Below are 23,631 nucleotides of genomic sequence, written 5' to 3' on the forward strand. Positions count from 1 at the left end.
GTGTGTGTGTGTGTGTGTGTGTGTGTGTGTGTGTGTGTGTGTGTGTGTGTGTGTGTGTGTGTGTGTGTGTGTGAGGTACCTGGACACACACACACACACACCAGGTGTATCTATCTATCTATAGATATAGATAGATATCTATATCTAGGGTGGTGGTGGTGTGTCCAGGTACCTGAGTACCTGATATACATGTATATGATGCCTAAGTACAAGTATCTGAAGTGTTTAAGCTCCAAAGGGTAGACTTTTAACATGTTTGATCACTAGGGTTCTGAGTTTTTAAAATATCTGTAATATGACAGTAAGTAATATAGTGTTAAAGAGTGCAGTCAGAACTGTGGATTCTTGATTTCCATTTCTGACACCTAATTTTCTGTTCATGTTAGGTAAACCACTACTTTTGGAAACCGACAAGCAGTCTCAAGTATGTGTGTAGGTGGATGGGTAAGGGCGGCTGCTACCCAGCAGCAGTAGTTAACTTAAATCTGATTATATCTATAATGATTGTCAGCTTCTTCCCTCTGCTGTATAAAAAGAAAAAGATGGATTAAGATAACATTGGGGTATTATACAAGTGAGGCTGAGGTCTCTCTGACTACCTGGATTCATATGAGACTCACATTTGTTTGTTTTTTTATGTTATTTAAAGTTCTAGCACAATACAGCGAACAAATTGTTTGAAAGGGCTAAATTGGCTAATGATATTAAAAATTCAGCAAACCTGATCCAGAAATAAATTGTTCAAGTTTTTCATGGGTGAATAGACAGCTCATGGGCCTTAGTACAGTAACGTGGAAGGCAAAAGTACGCAAATGCAAGAATAACACAAATGCAATACAAATTTCAGGGAGCCCAACCCAGCTTGACTGACAAGTCCAATTTTTATTTTGGACTACTATTTTTAAAGTTCGAGAGGTGTATTATGCATATGTAAAACAAGTGTTGCTTCCAGGTTTTGCAAATAAAAAAGGAGGACAAAAATGACAGTAAGTAAGTACAGCCAGTGTAGGATCCATCATCAAAAATCAACGTGCACTGAAAACTTTGAAAAATTGTTTAACCACAGAACTGAGAACAAAACACTCCACTTCTTTAGCCATACAGGAAGACATGCTACAATAGCTCCCCAACCAATCAACATCACTAAAAGCCTCAGACCAGGAAATCCTTCATTGTACAGTATATGTGAACATTGTGACTAAGACTTCTCATTTGTTGCTGTCTCTTCTTTTTTTTCTTGCCTTGTTCTTTGCATCTGCAGGATGGCAAGGCAGATGTGAAGTCCCTCATGGCGAAATTCAATACTGGTAACAACGCAGCAGAGGATGTTTTGGTTAACAGTCGACCCTTCCGACTCCCAGAGCAGTCTTCAGGACTACAGGCTAGAAAAGCTGCACTTGAGAAATTTACCAGTCACGGGAACGCAGGTCCTCCTTCTGGGCCCCACGCCTTCCCCAAGTCTGCATCTCCTAAACCTCCATTAGGAATAAAACCTCCTATTGATGATAAGACAGACAAGGATCCAAAGCCTCCATATTTGAAACATAGCCCAGTGGCACACAGGTTTGGGACTCCACCTCATGCAGCTAACAGAGAAGATGACGGAAGACCTGGATTCCCCAAGCCTTTGGGGTCCAAGCCTAGTGACCTGGGAAAAGAGGAGCCAAAGCCAGTGTTTCCCAAACCTCCTGGAAACAAGTACCTTGGCTCAAACACCCAGGACCATGACTTAAAGCCTGTGCTGGGGCCTAAGCCACCTTTGAATTCTGTACCACAGCATGAGAGTGAGCCAAAACCCGTGTTCCCCAAAATAGCTGGGAAGAAAGAAAAGTTTGCTGCTGCATCACAGGAAAATGACCCGAAGCTTCCTTTCCCCAAACCACCTCTTAGCCAAAAACCTCCTCTGGCCCCTGATACCTCCCACAATGAAGACGCGTCCAATAGAAATGTTTTTCTGCATAAGGGACCTCCAGGCCAGATAGGCCCCAGACCAAAAGGCCACTCGTTTAGGACAGCAAAGGAAAGAGAGGAAAATAGCAATAACAGCCCAGATTCTACAGCTGGCCATTTTCCCAATGTGGCTCTGAAACCTGTTGCCGATCGGATTGTTCGAGCTCCGAGCATCCTAAAAACTGGTGAGGAAAAGACTGAAGAAAAGAGGACTGGTATTGCCAAGAGTATTTTCCTCAGTAAAATGAACCAGGAAGACTCAAGTTCAGTTCCCCCTAAATTCCCCAAGCCAGCTGTCAGGCTTGCTGCAGCAGGACCGTCAAGCAGCTTCAGTGAAAAAGAAGATGGGGACAAGAGTTCCACCACCCCGAAACGGAAAACATTGCCTCCCGCCTTTACAGTGGGTCCTGCTCCTCAGAAGCCCAGCAGACCCCCTAAGGTGGACCTGGAACGATTTCGGAGACATACTACAAAAGACAGTGAGTCTTTTTCCCCACTTATTACTTAATTCATTCAAGGTGAAACTCCTGTCAGTGTGCATTGATTGCTGACGCATGCAACCCTGCATCGTGCAAACCCTGCTTGAGTCCTAGGCTGTACTTGCATTACCAATCTGCACAGAGCAAAATTAAAAATGTGATGCCTTCACCTATCGTACAGAACATGGGACAGGTGGCCACTTTGCTTAGTTTACTTGTTTCTGAAAAATGCTTAGTTGTGGTATAACTTGAATCAAATATTTCAAGCATGACTTTTACCAGGCCTTTATTTCTGATTTCCTTTAAATGACACATTGAGTAGCATGCCCTTCTCACAGTCATTTCCTGGAAGGGAGACTGATAGCTACACATATGATATACATTGACCTCTAGTAAAAACACAAAGATGTGGTGGTTACAAGGACCAACCACAGTACATGACTTAGAAGTGAGATACCTTCTTTTTAATATGTCTTTATAAAGATAGACCTTCACTGAATGTCCCCTGAATTAAAGTTGCTTGGATTTCATAACCCAATCTGAATCCAGGCTTTACAAGCCACTCTGGAGCATGATTATAAGTACGTATAAACCATTTTAGCTCCATTTCCTTTGCACAGGTAAAAAATAATTGTGTGTGAATTTATATCAGCTAAAGATCTGGCCCTTATTTTATGAAGGAACAAGGGTCACTGAATTTTGTGATGGTTGAAATCCAAAGCTAAAGTTTTAGACTTGGGACCATCTCAATATAAACATTGATATTTTGCTGTAGATATCAACCTTCTACAAATGTGCTTGAAATATTTGTAAGTACTTATTTATATGCCCCAAATACTGCAGTTTCTTATAGTAACAATTGTTTTTTTATGTTCAAGATAGGTAACGTTGTCCTGTATGTTGCATGGGCAGATACCTTTCCTATACAGATCTAGCTGAAGGATCTGGGGTTATTTCTAAGATGTGGTGCAACCACTATTGCTTTGGGTTCAATTTGCTGAGGCTGTTCAAGAATACGGTCTTACAAATCTGAAACATTTCTCCCTTAACATTAGTACCTAAAGTTAGGTTCTCAAGTATCTACGTTAGGCTCTTAAGCAGAAATGATCAGATTTTCAGAGGTGCTGAACATGTAAATTCTCACTTAGCTTGGCTTAAGGTCTGTCTGTAGGTAGAGATTTTCTGTAGGAAGCACTTTCTGGAAATCTTTAAATGACTTGTTAATTGGACTTTTCATTGAGCTATATAAGTATTGCCTGCACTTACAATTATATCACAAATCTTAAAATAGTTGGTGTTTTTCTTAAAGAACCAGCTTCTAGAGTAAGTGATTACATAGAAATCTCTATTTCATTTTAAAGAAAACCCCATTTCTACCCTCATAATTGCAAAAAAAAAAAAAGCTGGAAAACATGACTTGAGCATACCCCACAGAACCCAGAAGAAAAATAAGAAACCCCAGTTTTACTATTGTGTAAAAAAAAAAATCTCACGATTGTTAAAGTCAGTCTCATGATTTTTCCAGGCTTCAGTTTGGAGCCTATGTCAGTCAGACCTTTAGTTACATAATTACATCAGTAATTTGAATTTCTCTAGCAGCTCTTCACTTAAATCATTTCACGAGCTCTTAAAACCCACAGCAGACTGTGAGGTGATCAAGCTGCATTAGCCACTTTTTACATGAATAGCTTGCACAGATACAGTTGCAGCTCTGCAATTATGCTCCGACAAAAAGTTTCACTGTAGTCAAGACTCGTGTTTGTTTTTGTCGCATGCTGCGATGCTTGCAGTTTTGTAGCTGGTTTTTATATAGTGCCAAATAGACCTAACCAAAGACATTTGAAAATATCCTGCCCAGGTGAAGACTCTGGGAAGAATACAAGCTCTGAGTGAGTCTCACTGATAATAAAAGCCAGTCTTTGAACACTAAATATGATTGCAGCTTTATATTCAGCTGTTAATCCCTTCTCGGTGGTAAGTGAGGTGCTGGAGCTCACTAGCTAAAAACAGTGTTATCTGTAACTACGTTCTGGTTTTCCTGTGTCTCTTTGTATTTTTGGAAGGGTTTTCATGAATTCATTGCAGGGACCAGCTCTTCACCTGGTTTACTTCTATGTAACTCCATTGAATATGAAATAGCCATGCCAGTTTACAGCAGCTAAGGAAATAGCCCGTTGTTTTTAGAGCCCTGGTCAGAATTTCTCAATTTATGCCAATACATTTGACAGTCAGAATATGAAGATAGTGCAGTTTAAGTTCATGAGACCATGAATTATAGAGCAGGCTCACAGAGATTAAGCAAAAACAGCAGCAGTACTGCAACACCAAACATTCAAAAAGTAATAGCCAAGCCTCAGAAAAAATAGCATTTTTTTTAAAAACACTAATTAATTTGTGTTCATATTTTCATACATTTGGTTTGTATTTTCAAAAAAGAATTTTCCCTTTAACCAAAGAGTCAGAGACATTTCTTTTTAAATGAAAATGGAGAGTTCTGTGTTATTACACAAGTGACACCTTAGGGGGGGGAAAAAACCCACCAAATGCTGCAAGAGTCAGCAATGCCACAGTGGTTGATAACTCTTTTTAGTTTGTCCGTTTGGGCCAGGGCAAGACCAAAATGTTTAAAGTGCATTTCAGTATGTGGCAATCCATGTGCAACCTTCGTGATTTTATTCTTGTAAAGCTCTTGCTTACTCCATTTCCCCCCCTTCCCAATCTGTATGGGGGTTCTGATCGTACACGTGGCCACACATGTGTACAAGGCTGCGAGGATGCAGACCGCCTGGTATCAGTCATCAGGACCTTCAGTTACAAACTCCCTGGTGCAACGATTGTGCTTTTATGCATCTATGCTGTTGAATGCATGAAACAGATGTTGGCAATAACGGAGAACACATGGAAGTCAAAGTATTTCTACCAATGAGTATGGCTAATATTCACGTGTGCTACCTAACCTGACTTGAAGAAAGGTACATTATCAGGTAACTTAACTAAAATAGATCCTGGCAAATTTTTTTCAAGTAAACAGACTGTCATTACTGCTAGATTTCTTGGGATACAAATTATGCTGTGATGGTACCTTTTTACAGTTAACCAGACTTGTTTTTTCAACTGTCACTTCAAGAATCAAAGCTGTGCCAGGAAAGTGCCGCCCCCTCAGCAAAAAGCAAACACTTCATGTTACCTTGGCCTCAAAACCCCAACCAATAGTTGTATTATACTGTATCTGCTCCTGTGATTTTTTTTGAATTGAGTAAGAGAACGGGCAAACAGAGCTAGGCAGGAAATGGATTTCCCCTCTGGTAAAACTTCTTGAAATGTCCCACATAGGAGTGGGAAGACTTCTGACAAGTCAAGACCTTTGGAATTTTTCTAAACAGAAAAAAAAAAAGGTCTCCAGTGATCAATGTGCCAGTGGTTGGGGCACTTGACTTATAAGAGATTCATGTTCAAGTCACTGTTCTTTAGTGAAGTTCTTGAACCCAAGTGTAACAGGAGGCCTTCTCAGGACCAATTTAACCATGGCTCACCCACCTTTTCTGGGTTAACCACCCACATTCTCACCCACCACACCTTGTTGTTAATTAAAGATGTAATTAAGTGGGAGGCTGCCAACTTCCTACCCCAATGCCAGGGGGCACTATCTGCAGCTCCTTTCCTCCCCTACACCACAGCCCAAGCCTCGCTGATGGCATCCAGATGTTATTATAATCACTGGCCCCCCACACCGGGCCCCAGAATCCTACTACTGAACCTCCACCTGGGTTCCTCTCCTCAGGCAGTCTCTTCCACCTTCAAACCAGGCAACATAGCTCCCTGAACTGATTCCCCTTCAGCTGAGGTCCCCCTGGGACCTTTGGCTCACTAGCCCTGGCCCACCTCCAGGCCAGTCAGAACCCCAGGCACACAGCTCTTGGGCATCCCTCACGGTGGGCCCCTGGCCCTTCAACTCTTCCAGTCCTGGCCCAAGCATGGGCTAGTAAGGGGAAGTCCAGACAGGCCTGAGTCTGTGGCCCTTACTCTTTCTCCCTGGGGTCCACCTTCCTGATCCTCCAACAAGGGGTAACCCACCCAGTTGTGGGGGCTGATGTTAAGGCACCCCAACCTGCCTTTCACTAGGGTGGTAACTGGCCTGGCATTTCCTGGGAGCTCCTGCACCACTGGGAGCCCCACCAAGCCACCCACTCCTGGCAGGGTACAGTTTTAGGTCATGCCCAGGACCAGGAGCCTCTTTACCATTTCCCTACAACTCCTCCCTTACCTCCAGATGATATCAGCAGCACCCAGCCAGGCAATGTTGTTGCCTGGCCTCCAGCAACAGAACTGCCCTGTTTATATGGGCAGCCCCAGATTCAAAATGGCTGCCCTCATCAGGCACCTGGTAGCTGCTAACTCCGGGCCCTTAAAGTGGCAGGCACAAACAGTGCCCTGCCACACCAAGTGTCCCAGGCACCATTTGAGTGCTCCAGCTGCCAAACTATCACCTCTGCTATGACTAGTTTATCTCAATCTTTCCTGCTGGGGGTGTGCTTCTTTGTATAAATAAATATTCACTGAGCCAGAATCCATAGTTCATTAGTTAAGATGCTGACTTGGGAAATAGCACTCCCTCGTTCAATCCGGCAGAGCTGTGGAATGGACTGGGCCCTCTCACACCTCAAGTGAAGGCCAAACTGCAGACAAATAGCTGCTCTGGTGTAGGTCTTTCCCTTTCCCTAGGAATTTCACCCTAAATCTGAGCAATCTGTCTTGATTAAAGCATTTTTAAACTAATATATTCCCATGGACATTTTAATTTTTTACGAGCAGCATTTTCCAATGACAAAGTATTTTGAAATAATCCCAACCAGTTCTGTAAGCAAACCTCATTCCATCCTGGATGGTGTATGGGCTTACTGCCATAGTCCATAGCCCTAAAGCCATTTCCACTGATAGTGGAGTATACTGTCAGGTCAGTTCTAACCCACAGGAGATCTGTGCTTTTCAGAAGCAGAAAATAATAGAAAGAATCATTGCTTTTTCTAACTATCTAAAAGTGTGCTGGGGAGCTTCCACTGAAACAAGTCAAATGAAAGAGTCCTTGTCTCAGATATCTTTCAGTCTGAGCCTGTACCTCTACAATAAATCACACAAAGTAACTCTCACACTTATGTTCACTTCAGTGGAGTTCTGTGTGTGTACAGAAATCCAGCCACATAAAGCCAAGTGTAGATTCAGAATCTTAAATACTTTCCCTTTTCTGCCCTGTGAATGACAAGCATTGGTACTTTCAATATAAAGATGATCTTAAAATTCAGTTTCAGAACTGATACCTTCTTAATTGAATGACGTGTACAGTTCATTAGAATCAAGGAAATGTAGGTCTGATTTGAATGCAAGACAAAATAGTGACTTTCAGAGCTGTAAGAAAAGATTTTTTAAGTTAGCTAATTCAAGTAGATCATTATTTACTTAATGAAGTTGTAAAAACAGGACTTATCAGAGTTGTTCAATTACCCTAAAAGCACAAAGTTGGATGTCCTGTTCTTTCTGTAATCATTCATTATTTGTGAATACTCAGGTAGTCCTGAGGCTACAGTGTTTGTGAATCATCTCCTCTGTAAACTAAAGCCCAAAAACAATCTACTGGTAATAATGTGTATAAGTATTTGGAAAATACTTAGGGATTTTGGATTTAAGGGATTAATGTCATTTTTCTGTTATCCCAGTGCTAAATGAGGAAAGAGATATATATGTATAACAGAACAGCAGAAAGGTGCATGCATTATGAAACTGCAAAGGAAGAAAAAATACTTGAGCCAGAGACAACTGTCTTGAAGAAAGGGCAAACTAACAACATGTGAATTTTTAATAGAAACCAAGCTGTACTACAGCTTTATTTTTAGCATCTAATAGAAGAAGCTACTCTTATTATGCAACTGAACTATAGCATGCTACAAAGTCATGTTTGGCTTAAATGGCTGTCCAAGCAACAGTATCAGCATAGCCTGGCAGCAAGTTTCACAAAATGCCTCATTTATGATTACATGGTCATTTACAGAAAAGTAAGATGTCCACCCTTGCATTTAAAATGTGCAGTAAACTTAACTTATGACCTAATGTCACTAGCAAGGATTTAAACTAGGACTTTTTATTTTGAGATTCTATTCCATATTGATGTTAATCATTCTTATTATTGAAAGAGAAGCTGAAGAACAAGTTCTTCACCCATGGGTTTACTAAAAAAATCTTAAATTTCTGGGCAGGTAGTTCTGATACTGCTGTCGGTTGAATTACGTTGGATGTACTCCAGTTTAACTGAGAGCAGAATTTAGTCCTTCAGATATGCTTTGGGTCCTGATGGAAAGGAAGATATGAGCTTTCCAGTTGTTAGGTAAGGACATATCACCTATTCATGTCAGTGAATAAGAGCCCAAAGTATTCTGTTTTCAAATGGCCTTTAGTTTAAAATATTTTACATCTCTAGGAAGCAGGAGAAGCAGATTTTGAAGCTCCTCTGACTGACAAAAATATTGATCTTAGAGCCACATCATAGTGTCACCATGAAAATCATAATGAACAGTGTAGGGTGAGCTACTGTGTAAATGGAGCAATACAGAACTGTTGTCCCCTAAATAATAATGACACTAAAATTATTTTCATCAATAGATCTCATTGATTTCATTAATAAGATCAATAGATGCTCCAGACCTGGCCCAAAAAGACTGTCTGTCTAAAGCACAAAATCAATATACTATCTTTGTCAAGAGGCAGAGTTATCATCTTATAAATGCAGTATGTCCAGCTTTCAGCAGTCAGATTTTTGTGTTGCAGGTAAGCTGAACTACCTTTCTCACCCCTATCCTTTCTTGTGCATATTTTCAATCCCCAGGCAGAACTCAGTGCCCACTGTTGATAAATACTGAGTATCGGGGTTTTTTCATGAACAAACTACAGCCACGTGCCTTCACCTAAGAGACTTTTATTTTAAATTAAGGCAGAAAAAGCACAAAATACTTCCACTTTACTATAAATAGGGAAACCCTAAAACCACAACAGGGGTTTTGCCATTGACTTCAGTGGAGACAGGTTTTATTCTATGGGTCCAATTAAATCAGTGGAGTGAGTCCAACATACACAGCTGAGAATGAGACTGGCAGTGCCCAAAACTATTACAGCTGTAAGATTACAATTACTGTTACAATTCACCAAATCATTAGACAGGCAGAGCAGACAGGTGGACAGGCTATTGAGACGATTAGGGAATAAATATAATGCAATGCACACTGAGTAACTTCTGGAGGAACCTAAACTCCAGCATTTCCCATAGTAAGATTGTGTCAGATAACGTCTATGGTTGTATATGGTTAAGAGGAAGCAAGCCTACCACAGGGATTGCTACATTGTAAAAAAATGTTGCAAACCTGTATTTTAACATATTGCATTCAATACCTTTCTTTGGTGTGAGGCTTGCAATTCTTTTTTGAATAACTAAACATGGGTTGGGGGTGGAGGACGAGTTAGTTTAGGACGAAAGAAAGCTATCTATAAAAATATTGAGGGCAGTTTGCAGCTGGGTAGAATCACCATAATTTTATCAATTGCAGTTTCAACCTGCTGGGGATCTTCCACTGAATGTCTCCATTTTCCTTTGCTCTCAAACACATGGAACAACCTTTCCTTTGTATATAATGGGCACATCTAAATGTGTTATTAATGTTATAAAGGCTTACTGAGCAGTAAAATACTGCACAGTAAGCCTATCCTGGGAGCATGTCTAGACATGCTCCCAGTTGGGAGCAAATCTGCTCCCAATGGAAGCAGACTGGCAAAGGACTGCTCCTACCTTGCTCTGGCCCCCTGCAGAGGGCTGGCAGGGAACACAGGGACTGGTCCTGATGCACACAAGCCAGGAGAGCTCTCCCAGCTGCTCAGGAAATCCCCAAGCAGCTGGGGGCTGGTTGTAAGTTGCCCCAGAAGTGGGACAGCTCCTGGGCAGCCCCTGGCTGGGCAGGAAAGTAGAGAGCTCCCCAGTCCCAACACTGCTTGGCTCCTGGCTCCTGTGGGGGGCCGGGAGCTGAGCAACACCAGGACGGGGGGCAGAGAGCTACCCCATCATGGCTCTGCTTGGCTCTTGGCAGAAGCCAGGAGCTAAGCAGTGCCAGTACTGGGGGTGTTCCCTCCGTCCTGTGGCCCCCCGGTTTTGGTCCCAGTCAGCATCTAGGCAGTTGCTCCTGGTCAGCGTCTAGACCTGTGCTGCTATACAGTACCCACGGCACAGTTAATTTTCTACCTGTATATACTGGTAGTAGCTAACTCTGCAGTAGACTAATTTACTGATTTACTGCACGGTAAATGGTGTGCATGTGTAGACATGATGCTTTACTGCACAGTAGATCAGTCTACTGCATAGTAAATTGTCTCATGTAGACACACCCTATAAGTATTTTATTACATACCATTAATGAGATGGACAAGAGCACCTTCTCCTCATTTATATGTTTATAACCTACATTCAGGTTTTAAGGTTCAATTCTGCAGGTTTTAGGGTTCAGTTTTGCAATACTGCTTATGATAAAACTTTTATTAAATTCATAGGAATTAAACATTATAAATATAGCTGTTAGTACTATTCAATATAGTTGAACAATTACTATAAACATGTTACAAACACTTATTTAAACTTCAAAGTGAATTAATTCACTTCACCTATATTTGTGTTAATTTTGTTAGTGCCCTTTTGGTGCTATGTGATTATTATAATGTATTAAGCACATGCTTAAGTATTTTGTTAAACAAGCACAGATATAAACATATTCTTAAGTAAATGGCATTTTGAATTAAAGCCCTATGTATACCAACAAGAGTGGTCATTGCTGGAGATGAGTATATCAGCAGTGAGATGGGGCTGGGATTCATCATGTTATGAAGGTTTTTTTAGAAAAAGTATTGGAAACACTAGTCAGGTGGGAAAAGGGGGATGGGATAAGACACTATTAGAGTAAAAATTACAGTTAAGCCAAGGGATCTGATTGGATCACCTCTAAGCTGATTCTGCTTGTCAAAAAAGAATACCTTCTGGGTCAAGCCTAAAATCCTGCATTTTATTTCCTGAGATCTTTTAGCTTTGGCCTGCTTTTCATTAATTGCTACACAAATTTGGGGAGAACTTCACAACACAGAGAAGGTTATTTTGAAATCTTAATTTGCCACTGGGATTATAAATTATTACTTTTTTACAAGATAAAAGCCCAAGTGATGGAAGCAAAGACTGGTGGGTATTGGTCAAAAGCATTTCATTTTGTAATTAAAATGTCTACACCACAGTCCCCAAGCCCTGGTTAAATTATAGGTTGGCTTCACTTACTATGATGTCAGTATTTGTCTTGCACTCTCCAGGCCTCCTTTTCATTGCCTTCAGTTTTAAAATTGTCCCTGCTATGGGGTGCAGTATAATCAACATATCACTAGAATTCCTGTAATTATTGAAAAATACAAATCATCACGTCACTTTCTCTTTCATATGAAAGAGGAAATTGATTAGTTTATGTACATCACTAATTTCACTTGATTTGTATGTAAGAGTAAGTGCCTTTTGTGTGCACTTGTGTGCATAGGAAGAATTATTAAAGAAATTAGTTTTGTGTTTAGTTCTGAAAACAGTAACATCCAGGATCATTCTCCCTTGCAAGAATGAATTCCTCAGTCTAAATCATCTCCTGGGAAGGTTCTATCACTCACAACCAATTCATTGTTCCAGAGAAATAATCCCTGATGCAAATGTAATGAGGGGAGGAAGATTTTGATTTTTCACGTAGCTGCAGCCAGTCCCAGGGATTGTACCGGACTCAGAATTCACTGGGAAGCTAACACTGTTGGTGGCTTTGCAGTGATCTGTATTACTAAATAAACAAACTGCTGTATTCTGTAAAAGTTGAATTTATTCAGGGTGTTTTGTTTCATTTTGAGACATGTACATCAGTAACAAAGCCTAGACTTTTTGAAAGCAAGGATCAGGGTAGGCTGAACTGTATCAAGCAGGTTGGGATTATGTTTTTTGGCAAGTTAAAGTTGTGTTTTGTTGTTGTGATTACACGGGCATCCAGTAGCAATGAGGAGTGAGAGAGTAAAAGATTTCAGAATAATTAATCCATTTGAGACAGATATCCTTGATAGAGACAAATATTGAAATAGAGCCTTTAATATTTATTTTCCCTGATAGCATCATGTTAGTCTTGTCTGACATTAGCTTTAGTCCAACCTTTCAGCCTCGCTGGCCAGATGAGTGGTATGACATAGGTCCAATGCTTTATATAGGGCCCCATGCTGGATCACACCTATGGTCCCAGCCTCACATGCAGGCTCATGTCATTTGGCCTGCAGGGCTTGGAAAAGTAGCAGTAGGGGAGCGGTGGCAATGTTAATTGCCACCATACTCCCACTGTTGAATTTCGAGACCTGGGGGGAGCCCCATAGGCCAAATCTGGCTCGTAGGCCAGAGGCAGAGCACCGCTGTTTCAGTCTGTTGTTCTTCTTCCAGGTCTGATTTTAACTAAGCACTGAGAAACTGGGAAGCAGGGTGATAGGACCCTACAGCTCCAGAGCCGATATCTCTATGCTGTTAGCACTTTGGTCAATATTGTCCTGCCAGCTTTTTCAGTGGCTTCACATAGATTTTGTATAATGCCAGAGAGAAGATCAGACCTTGTGGGGCCCTTAGAGATGGAGGGATAATTACTCATAATGTAGATCTCTTGTTTATGACTACAAGGAGCTCATCCATTGGAGGATCATGTGCAGACTTTGTACTGTACTATGTCCTGAAGTCTGAAAGAAAGGTATTTGGGGTATTTGTCCACTGATGAGTGACATTAGAAAGTGGGTTTTTCTTGTCATTTGCACAACTGTCTTGTTTAAAAAAGAGGTTACATTCAAGCATCACTGTGTGTAGTTTTCAGTGCCAAAAAGCTCCTTCTTAAGTACTGATGGTTCTCCTGTGTGTTTAAGAATGGGTGGCAGATGCCTCTACTCCTTCTTTGTTAGTACTTGAGTACTAGCCTGGAAAGGCCAGAGTCCCAAGTAAGGCCTCTGATTGTTGCCAGCACTTCTAGGATTTTTTCTGGAAGTCCCCAACAATAAGTGTTAATTATTGCTAGCATAATTTCTTATTCATTTTGTGCCATGGGTATGAACAGACTTGTACAGGCAAGTGATGCTTTGTGCCAGCTCGAGGATACAAAAGACAAGAATCCCAAAAAGAATGACCACCAAAAAAGAAGAACAAATGGCACTGACAGAAGTGACATTTGTCATGCAATCAGCCCCCTGAAAGCTCTCTACAGCTGTGCCCTGACAAAAGTGCACTGCTGCAGAGTGCTTTAAAAGTGCCCAATCATGCAACAAATTAATGTTCATGTAATGAGGGTTCATATGAAGGTGATCCAAAGCAGAATGCCTTCTCTTAGTCCCTGTACATAATTGGGGCTGGGCTGATGCAGCCCAGCTCTGCCCCTGGTGCTGTCTTCAAAATGGGAGGGGAAAGAAAGGAGGAGAGGGAGCTCTGGGTTGGGGTTTGCCCAACCTGAGCTGGGGAAGTGGGGGAGCAGTGGATTGGAGTCCCCCTTCAGCTTTGCACCCTCCCCCGGTTTAGGCTGGGCAAACCCCAGCCCGGGGTTTCCCTGTCCCATCCTGCAGACAGTGCCAGAGCTGGGGAGGGGGCTGGGGGAGAAAGGCTGTCAACCAGGGGCGGAGAAAATGCGGCTCACAGGCTGGATGTGGCCCACCAGGCCATTCTATCCAGCCCACAGGGCCCCTAAAAAATTGAGAAAATTATTAATTATCTGCCCCTGGCTCATGCAGCCCTCGATGGCTTGCCAAAATTCAGTAAGCGGCCCTCCGCCTGAAATAATTGCCTGCCCCTGCTGTAGACAGGCAGCCTCTCTCCACTAGATCAGCTCCAAAGTGGAGCTCAATCCCCACCCTCTCCCACCCCATGGCCAAACAGCAAATGCCTCTTGGGACAGGTTGGGGTGTGTTCTTTTAACTCATAGCACTTTCTGGAGAACTGCACATCTGTCAGTGGTCATCGTGATAAAATTCTATGTCTATGTTCTTGTGGCAATCTTTGGAGGATAGACTTCTAAGTGGAACTTATGAAAATAATGTAGGTCTGAAGCCAGTCTCTGTCCTCATGTATGCACATAAAGCTGTCATGCACATAAAGCTCACATATGAATGAAGAATTTGACTATTGTTTTAAAGGAATAGTACACTTTTGAATAGGAAAACTCCTATTCTTTTAAGGAGTATATGGCTAGGCACGTATTATTTCTGTTTTGAGAGAAGTGATTTTTCTTGCCTCAGATATTGCATACCCAATTGCTGTGCTCTCACACTCTGAAAATCAGGCCCTTTTAAGGTGTCCAGGATTAAACAACTAAACATTGCACCAAACAAAATCACTGATCATTCTTGAAAACTTTGGTTTTAATTTCTAAATAAATATAAGAACCAAGTATGGTTTTATTATTTTATGATAAAAATAGTAAGGGACTCACTAAACAAATAGCCTAAAGTGCATATTAATCATTTGGTCAATGGCTTCATTCTAAAAGATTATTTTTGGAAACTAGAAATATTTAATTTTGTGTAATTTTCACCCAGCCCTCCATACCACGGATTGTACACATTTGGAACAGTGAGAAAGCTTGCATATAAAGTTTCAACGGAAAATATTTAAAAAAGCAAGATTTGAACGTAAAGTTATGTGTCATTAGGCTACTTATGTGAGTAAAATTTGCACAGGTTACATATTCATAACATTTTAATTAATTTTAACTAGAATACTATGCCACATTAATTGGTCTAAATATTGTAAAAACTATATAATGAGTTCTTTATCAGAGGCACCACCAGCTTGTTGATTTGAGAAACAAAATGTCACTTTAAAACAACTGAGTGCTCATGCTAATAACTCCCTTTGTTTTCTTGTCATGCCCTCTCTGACCATAATCCATGATTTATGAATGATTTATTTTAAATTATCAGAATATTTTTGGAATGAACATATTCCATTTTGAAATAATTCAAATTACTTTTTTTTCAGAAATAAATCCATATGGTATAAAATTAACTGACTAATGTTTATAAATCTTTTTAAAATAAAGAATAATATTAAAGATACACTTCAAACAGTAGGGAGTTTTATGTGACATTTCAGCATGAATAATTCTGTGTGCCTCCTTACAAGCTGCCACTGCTGTGATCTTAGGTAACTTCACAGATGCCAGCAAATGCTGCACATCTGCCATACCACTCAATGTCTTTGCCTTTCGTTTGATACAAAAGGGTGAGATTTTTGCTGACAATGAACTAATGTTATTCCTCAGAATAGTCCTGTTGAAGTCTGTGGAGTCCTCTGTCTAGGGACAGTTATTTGCATGCCTAAAAATGTTTTTTGACTCCAAAGGTAGATTCAGATGCTGACTAGTTGGCAAACATTGCATCATGTCTAGTTTGAAACATTGCAGCATGACTAATTTCAAAACATTGAAAACATTTTTTGAAACACTAGTTTAAAAACATTACCCTTACACCTATATGTCTATGTCTTTGCTGATATGCGCATACAACTTCCAGTTCATGCTAGGGACCTCTACAGTGAACACAGCACAGCACGCCTGCTCCACACACATTGACCCTGGGCACAGACTAAGTATGGCCAAGATAGAGAGTAATGGCACTTATTTATTACATCAATGTCAGGGTTTAGAGCATACAGAGCAGTCATGCCTTGCTTCGTGGTGGCACTCCCTAGCCTGCTTGACTAAATACAGTGAGTCAAAAAGACCAAGGCAGAATCAATTAAATCTTTGCTGGTTGCTCTAAGCTGCATAGACTGAACTGATAATGAACCGGTTTTCAATTGACAAAGGCAGGTGGAGGCCTGCACAGACCCAGGCCAGAAGGAGGGGGCACTATAGCATACCTCCCAGCCTGCCCCCAAGGGGGAAAGAGTCCCCTTCCAGTGTGGGCCCCCAGAGCTGGGAGTCTGGCCATAGGAGGAACCTAATGCGTCTCCCCAGACCAGTTTGCAATCCCCCTAGCCCTGGTGTGCCCAGCTGCAGGGAGGAAGGGGGTGAGGGTAATTGCAGGGAGGTTAGTGGAGGGCCCCAATGCATCCTGGGATGCTGGGGAACTGGGGCATAATTTGAGTTGAGAGAAGATCTAAGACAGAAGTTTCATAGACTGGTTTAACTTGAATCGGTTACATCTGATACTACATCCATCTCTAAGTTTATCTTAAACCGGGATCAGCCATTTTGAAGCCAGTTTATCTGTGCTGAACTTTTGGTCTGTTACAGGTTTAAACTGGTTTCTAAACAGGTTTACTGGTTTATATGTAACTTCTGTCCCTAGTCCTTATGCCTAGATAAAAACAAGTTTGGAAAATGTATAGCATGCAAGAATAGAGGAGCATAATATAAATATTCTTCAACTTTCCCTGTAGTGGATATGATCAACACTTAGAATAATTGTCATCCTTGTCTTTGATAGCATAACTGATAGCAGCAACAATACTGATCAAAAGGACTGAGCTTCAGCAATGCTGGGAGCACAGTTACTTACTTCGGGTGCTTCTAAAAGAGTCTCAATGTGAAACCTAGAATAACAGATCTGTAGCTAAAGTAACGAGAGAGAGAGAGGGAAGCCGAGAAGAAAAGAGTGCTTTGCAAACCATAACTAAAGTAGGAAGTGGGTGCTTAGTTGCATTGCTGCAACTTCTTTAAAACCTGAGCTGCGGAGGTGCTCTTTTTAAACCCCAGAGAAGTTTGCAAGCCTTGCAGGTATTGGTGGCATTCAGTCTGTGAAATGGTTTTCAGCAAAACTGAAAAGTGCGACATATGCAAAATGTAACAGCAGGAGTTTTTAAAATGCAATGGAGGCATGAACAAGTTTAAGAATTTTTGTGAATTGCTTTAAAGGATTATTAAAACCTACAGAATTATAATCAGTGAAAATGGAATGCACTGTCTTCATCCAAAAAATGGCCTCAATGTATTTTCTCTGTTGTTGAAAGAAAATGTCTGATAAACGTGAGAAATTGTAACTACCATCCATATACCAGCCTTCTTTTCATACCTAGCGTATCAAGAGTTTTATATATCCTCTAGTACAGTTATTCTCAACTAGAGATCTGTGAAATCCTTTGAAATGTGTCCTGGGGTACATGGAGGTAAGCACAGACTCATTCCTGCCCAGTCCCTGTGTGAGGAGGTAAGCAATATAATAAATAAATCCTTTTTTGAGATGGGGTGCTGTACAATTCTCAGACTTATGAGAGGGGTCTCATGTCTAAAAGAGATTGAGAACCACTGTTCTAGTTACATTTTCTGTTATCCTCTATAGTTTCCATGTCTATAGTATCTGGCTCTTCTCAAGGTAGATATATTTGTAATGTATAGAATGAAAAGTCAGATGGAAAAAATTGTGGTGTGGGAAATGTTACACAAGGAGACAGTAGTGGCTGAAACCTCTTCCCTTTTTTAACATTTTAATTTCAGAACTCAAAATCTTTTGACCAGGTTCATAAAAGTTTCAAAAATAGGAAACATTTTTTAGAAAACTTCATAAAGTGTGAACCCCAGCTTTCTCAAATATAGAATCTCAGCAAGTTCTGCTGTGAATTTGTTGGTGCCTCCTGGGAAGTTTTCCTCATCCTCAAGTCTTCTGTTTTAGGAAAAGGAGAAGGCATTTTGTGTTTCTCAGGCAGGGGCTAGCCTTTCAGAAGAGCAAAACTTGAGGGAGAAAAGTTAAGTGAATGTTTGAATAACGGTTGCTTGGATGAATCCGTTTTGAAAGAACACTTTAACTAGAAGTGTATGCAGGGAAGATAGGAAGAGGTTGAGAATGAGTCAAATATACATAAGATTATTAAGAGAATGTGGAGGCTCCTGAAAGCAATGAAATAAAAGACCAGGCATCAACAAATTCACAGCAGAACTTGTTGAAATTCCACATGTGAGAAAGGCGGGGTTCAGTTTTCTAAAACTTTTTTCTATTTTTGAACCTTTTATAAACCTAGGTTACACACTTGCTCTTGCTCCACTCTGTGGATGCCTGTGACTACTACTTGGGATGGCCAGCCCAGCTTTTTCTTGGTGCATAGTTAACAGAGCCATACTCCTGCTTCCTCCATACCTTAGCAGTATCATGAGTCAAAGGAGAGAGGAGAGGGGGGGGGTGCATCACATACAAGGTCTGATGCACAGAAGTGGTGCTGAAGACTAGTCTTTACATCCCTGTCTCAGGAACATCCTGAAAAAGGTCAATGTCTGCTGATTTCAGCAGCTGCTGTTACACAGAGGCTTCAGTTCAGGTTGGCTCTGATGCATAAGGCCTACCCTGCCCTAAACTCTTTGGTGAGATAGCTAAGATTGGCCCTGTGGGAGATGCAGGAGTGAATGACATACTAAATTGGGAGGATTTGTTTTATATGACATAAGGTGGTTTTGTTTTAAAATACCAAGAAACTGAGGACTGGGCAATTTGGAAAGTTGTGTTGGGTCTTAATTGCATGTGAGTTCCTGATGACCTTTTAAAATATATAAACTCCCTGCTACTACTGTCCAAAAAACCCTCTTTAAGATAGTATTAGCTAGATAGATCCTCTAGCCCATTACATTGACTTTGTGCCACACTGATCCTCTGCCAATAGTTAAAGCAGCAGAGAATTACGCTAGAGGGAGCGGTCATAACAGAAACAACAGAGAAGAGAAAGAAAAATTACTTTGAAGGTCCTATAACATTTGCTATTCTAGAGAGAAATTAAGAGGACCCTTGGGGAGGAGGAGGGGTTAAAGTGATCCAAATTATGAAATAATAATGTGCTTCCATTTTCTGTCAGGCCTCAAACACTATAAAAAAGAAAGAGGGAGTTAAATAAGAATTATGCAAGATAATGAATAATCATCTAAATTCTTTAAAAAAATCAATGTTTTTCTATGTTAGAAGGTTGCATAATAATCTCATGGGTATTTACAGTCCCCGTTTGCCTTCTAGCTAAAAATGCTGAAGCTGGAAAATACATCACTCCATTTTCCCCATCTTTCTCGTTGAAGCCAAGAGGGCGATATATGCTGGGCTGGAGAAAGTAAGGAAGGGAGAGGATGGCTTTGGAGCCCATTTGAGGAAGGGAGTGCTGGGTCCTGACCCCTGCTCCCAACACTACATACATATTTTGCAAAAAAGAGTACTTGGATAAAGTGTCGGCTGCAGACACCAGAACCCAAGACACTTCCCTGTTCCAAGGGAACGCTTTTATCACTCGGATGAAAAATCATTATCCCTCTTGCTGACTGTCTGGCAGGCCCCATAAATTTTGCTCTTCTGGTTACAAGAGGATTTGCTTTAACAGGATTTGTGAAATATGCCTCTAATCTAGCCTTGCCTGTATCCTGATGGGAGGTGAGAGATGGCAGATTTGAATTTTCTCAAACTCAGAGGGGCCTGAGACTCAGGATTTCCTTAAATCCAGAAAAGTGTTTCAGATTGTAAATGCCAGCCTCTAAATCAGGGCTGCGCTTTAGCAGGTAGGATTTCAAATGTATCTTTGTCTCCAGTGTCCTGTTGGGTGGCTTAGCTGTGTCACTCAGCAGCTTGGATTTTGTGAATCCCAATCCTAAGCATCTAACTCTTCACATTCACTGTACAAAGAAAAATGTTCCCAAAGTGAATTAAAAATTAGGAGGGAAATGGCATGATGTATTTTACAGATGTATAATGCAGAAATAAAGTGTCTGAAATAATGTTAAATAATGGAAATGTTATTGTGATTCAGTTGGTAAAACTTACAGACTTGAGATGAATGCTAGTCAATGTGGGTTTGTGAACAATAGGTTTTCTCAAATAATCTTGGTTTCATTTTTGATAAGTCTACAGCATAATTTGAGAAAAGTAACTACACAGATCTTTGCATTAGATCTGATATTTTTCAACATTATTGTCTATGATCTACCAGAAAAGATAAGTTAACTACTGAAAAAATTGTGATTGGTGCAATTGTAGATAAGAATGGGTACAAGACTATCATGCAGAAAGATGTAGATTGCTTGGTGAGCTGGGCCCATTCAACAAAATGTTTTAATACATGAATATAAAGTACTGAAAGAGGAGCACCATACCTGAGAATTAAGTACCCTATCTGGAAAGCAATCATTTTAGAAAAGAGCTAGGGATTATAGACAAACAACTCAAAAGCAGCTCCCAGTGAAGTGCTGTAGCGGAAAGCTATGATGTGATCTTTGGATAGATAAACAGAGGAGTAGGAATATGATTTTACCACTGTGTATGGTGTTAGTGAGACTGATGTTTATATTCTTTAAAAAAAGTTATTGAAAAATTTGAGAAGATGTAGAAAGGAGCTACAGAAATTATTTCTGGGCTGAAAAAGACACTTTAAAATAAGAGCCTGAACATGTTCAATCTGTTTAATTTATCAGAAACCGTGACTTGATTACACTGTCCAAGTACCTTCATGGATGGACTGTATTGGGTACTAACGGACCCTTTAATGCAGTGGAGAAAGGCATAAGAAGAATCAGTGCCTGGAGGCTGAATTCAAACTGAATTCAAATTCAAAGTAGAAATTAGGCATAAATTTATAACAGTGAGAATGATTAATCATTGAGACAAACTATCAAATGGGTTATTTTCTGTCTCTTAATATTTTCAGATCAAAACTCACATGCCTCCTTGGGAGATGTATGCTAGCTAAAGCCCAAATTATGTTCTAGCCAAATTCTAGTTATTCAGCTGCATGCAGACCTAACTGGGTGAAATGTACTGTCCTATTCTATACAGAAAGTCAGATTAGATGGTCAAATGCTTTGCTTAGGGGAGAATGAAGAACAAAAGGAGAGACAGGGGTCTGGTGCCATAACACCCTCCAACACGTGGAAAGAGGAATTGCAGGCAGTATTTTATTCTGGGCCTTCCTAGCCTGAAATGGAGCATTCTCAGTTGCTCTGCAAAGGTTCATTTTCAGTCTTAACATGTTTTAGGTCTGGAGTGGCCAACCAGTGGTCCGTGTGGCACACGCAGCTTCTGCGTATGGCACACAGCAGTTCGGGGAGGGGGCAAGAAGCAAGTCAGGGTGGGAACAGCAGATAGGGCAGGAAGCAAAATGCAGAGCAGGAGATCAAACAGAGCACAGGTCAGGAAGCAGAAAGAGCAACAAAGAGCAAGAGGATTCATGTAGGGAAGGTACAAGGCTAATTTATGTATGCCTGCCAAAAAGGTTGGCCCCCACTGTAGGTTTTCGGGGAGGGAGAATATTCAGTGAAGATGAAATCTCTAGAGAAGTTAGCTGCCAAGCTCTCTGTAAGGCTACAGTGTACAACTTTAAATTAATTGGAGACTTACCACTTGGCTGGATTTGAATAGTTTTCATGGGAACAGCAAAAAGCACATCCAGGAGGCTGGAGCAAATTCCCTGCCAAGTGCCAAGCCCCAGAGCAGGGCAAGTGGCCCTGCTTCTTGATGGAATAACTGTAAGATTTTGTTATCATGAGCATAACAAAATATTTCCCCCTAATTTTATTCTCAAAAGTGACCACTTTTTGCTGTAACTCTGGTTTAAAAATGTAGAAGGTGGTAAACAGGTGTCATGGAAAATTTCAATCCAAATAATTACAGTAAAGTAATGCAAACAAGGTTGTATAATAGCAAGTATTAGACTATTTAACTATAAGGGTTCTATCAGTGCTTATAGTAACTATGAGCACATCATAGTTGGTGTGTTCTTACTGACTGTACTGACCAGTATTGTCTTACTGACTTCTTTATACCACCTCTCTGTCTGTATCTATGTGTTCTCTCTCTCTTATACTGTAAGCCCTCTGTGGAATGGGCCGTCTCGTTGTTCTGTTTGCTTAGTACCAAGCAGTGCTCTAGACCTGATCCATGACAAGATGCTAGGCTTAGGGGCTATGATAATACAACAAAAATGTCCTTTAAAAGAGAGAGGTTTTCAAATGCCATGCATGTTTTACTGACTCATTATAAATATTCATTGTTAATATTTCACAAAGAAGCGAAGCTACAATAGATTTGCCATACTGAATTTCATTTGAAGATTGTCATTTGAAGCACTGTCAGTAGTTGTAGTTACTTTTGATTTGACTGCATGTAGTAAGTACAGATGAGCCATATTTTCCGTGTGTTCAAATCACTTTGCTTTCCCCGGCATTTACAAATTTCTTTGGATATTTTTTCTCCGACCAGATCTTTGCTACATAGATCTGTGTCTATGGCATATTCACTGGAGACCAAAGGATTACTCTAGATTGTCGTCAGGGAAACAGCTATGAATTCTGCTTGCTCTCTCCTCTCCCAAGTTTACTTTTGCTGAACTTTTCCCAAAATCTTTTTTCCCCATCCCAGGCATTCTGTTCTTTTGGTGTAGCTTTCCATCTCCAGATGGACACTAAAAAATTCTAGTTTTAACAAATATCCATCCAGGTAATGGATGCATGTGGGTTTGTTTACATAATTTCTTTGAATGTGAATGCTCAGAGGAACAGAATAACTTGCTGCTATGTTTTTTTATTGAGGCTTGTACATTAATTATGAATTGAGCTTCATGATATCTTGCTGCAACACATTCAAGAAACACTTTCAGATGACTCCCTTCTGTGGTCTGATACCTCGTTTCATCTTTGTTTTTAAGCCTGTTTCACCGCACTTGTCTAAAAATAAAAAAAAAGGGGTGAGAGATCTCCATGGCTGTTCAGGTGTGCACCTTTATACTGACAGTTTGTTCATATAGCTGCCAATTCTAGAAGGCTAACTCCTACCATTTTAACTTCTTGCATAGTTATTGTAGTTATTTGAGTTTATAGGTCTAAAAAGATCTATGACCCCTGGGTAATTTTGAAACTCCTCTGGAATGTCTCTTTTTTCTCCCCTGCCAGCCTTTAAACACTGCCTCAAGTTAATGGAAAGCTACAGAAATTAATGTCTCTGCATTTCTCCATACTGCACCTAAAATCCTTATATATCCCTGTCCTAACTGATATAGCTGTAGAGCTCAGCTCTTGAACGACAATCTCTTCCACACTTACCAAATGTAAAGTTCATATCTAAGAGGCCTGTATGTGGTACAGAGTTCTTCCTGAGGTTTCTTAATACCTTGTAGAGCTGTAGTGCAGTGTCCGTGTCT

The 23,631-nt window shown here is 40.6% G+C and overlaps 1 protein-coding gene across 3 annotated transcripts in view; it reads left to right on the plus strand.

The window, feature by feature from the left end:
• The window catches only part of FYB (FYN binding protein), a 94,181-nt gene that overhangs the window by 24,701 nt on the left and 45,849 nt on the right, over positions 1-23,631 (plus strand). For all 3 annotated transcript variants that reach the window (XM_019517933.1, XM_019517935.1, XM_019517934.1), the window contains exon 2: positions 1,262-2,429. In XM_019517933.1, coding sequence (XP_019373478.1) covers positions 1,289-2,429 — 1,141 coding nt within the window. In that variant the 5' untranslated portion in view covers positions 1,262-1,288. The remainder of the gene's footprint in view (positions 1-1,261; positions 2,430-23,631) is intronic.

This window comes from Gavialis gangeticus, unplaced genomic scaffold (genome assembly GCF_001723915.1).
Source record: "Gavialis gangeticus isolate Ggan-Ray unplaced genomic scaffold, GavGan_comp1, whole genome shotgun sequence".
In the NCBI taxonomy this organism is placed as follows: Eukaryota; Metazoa; Chordata; order Crocodylia; family Gavialidae; genus Gavialis; species Gavialis gangeticus.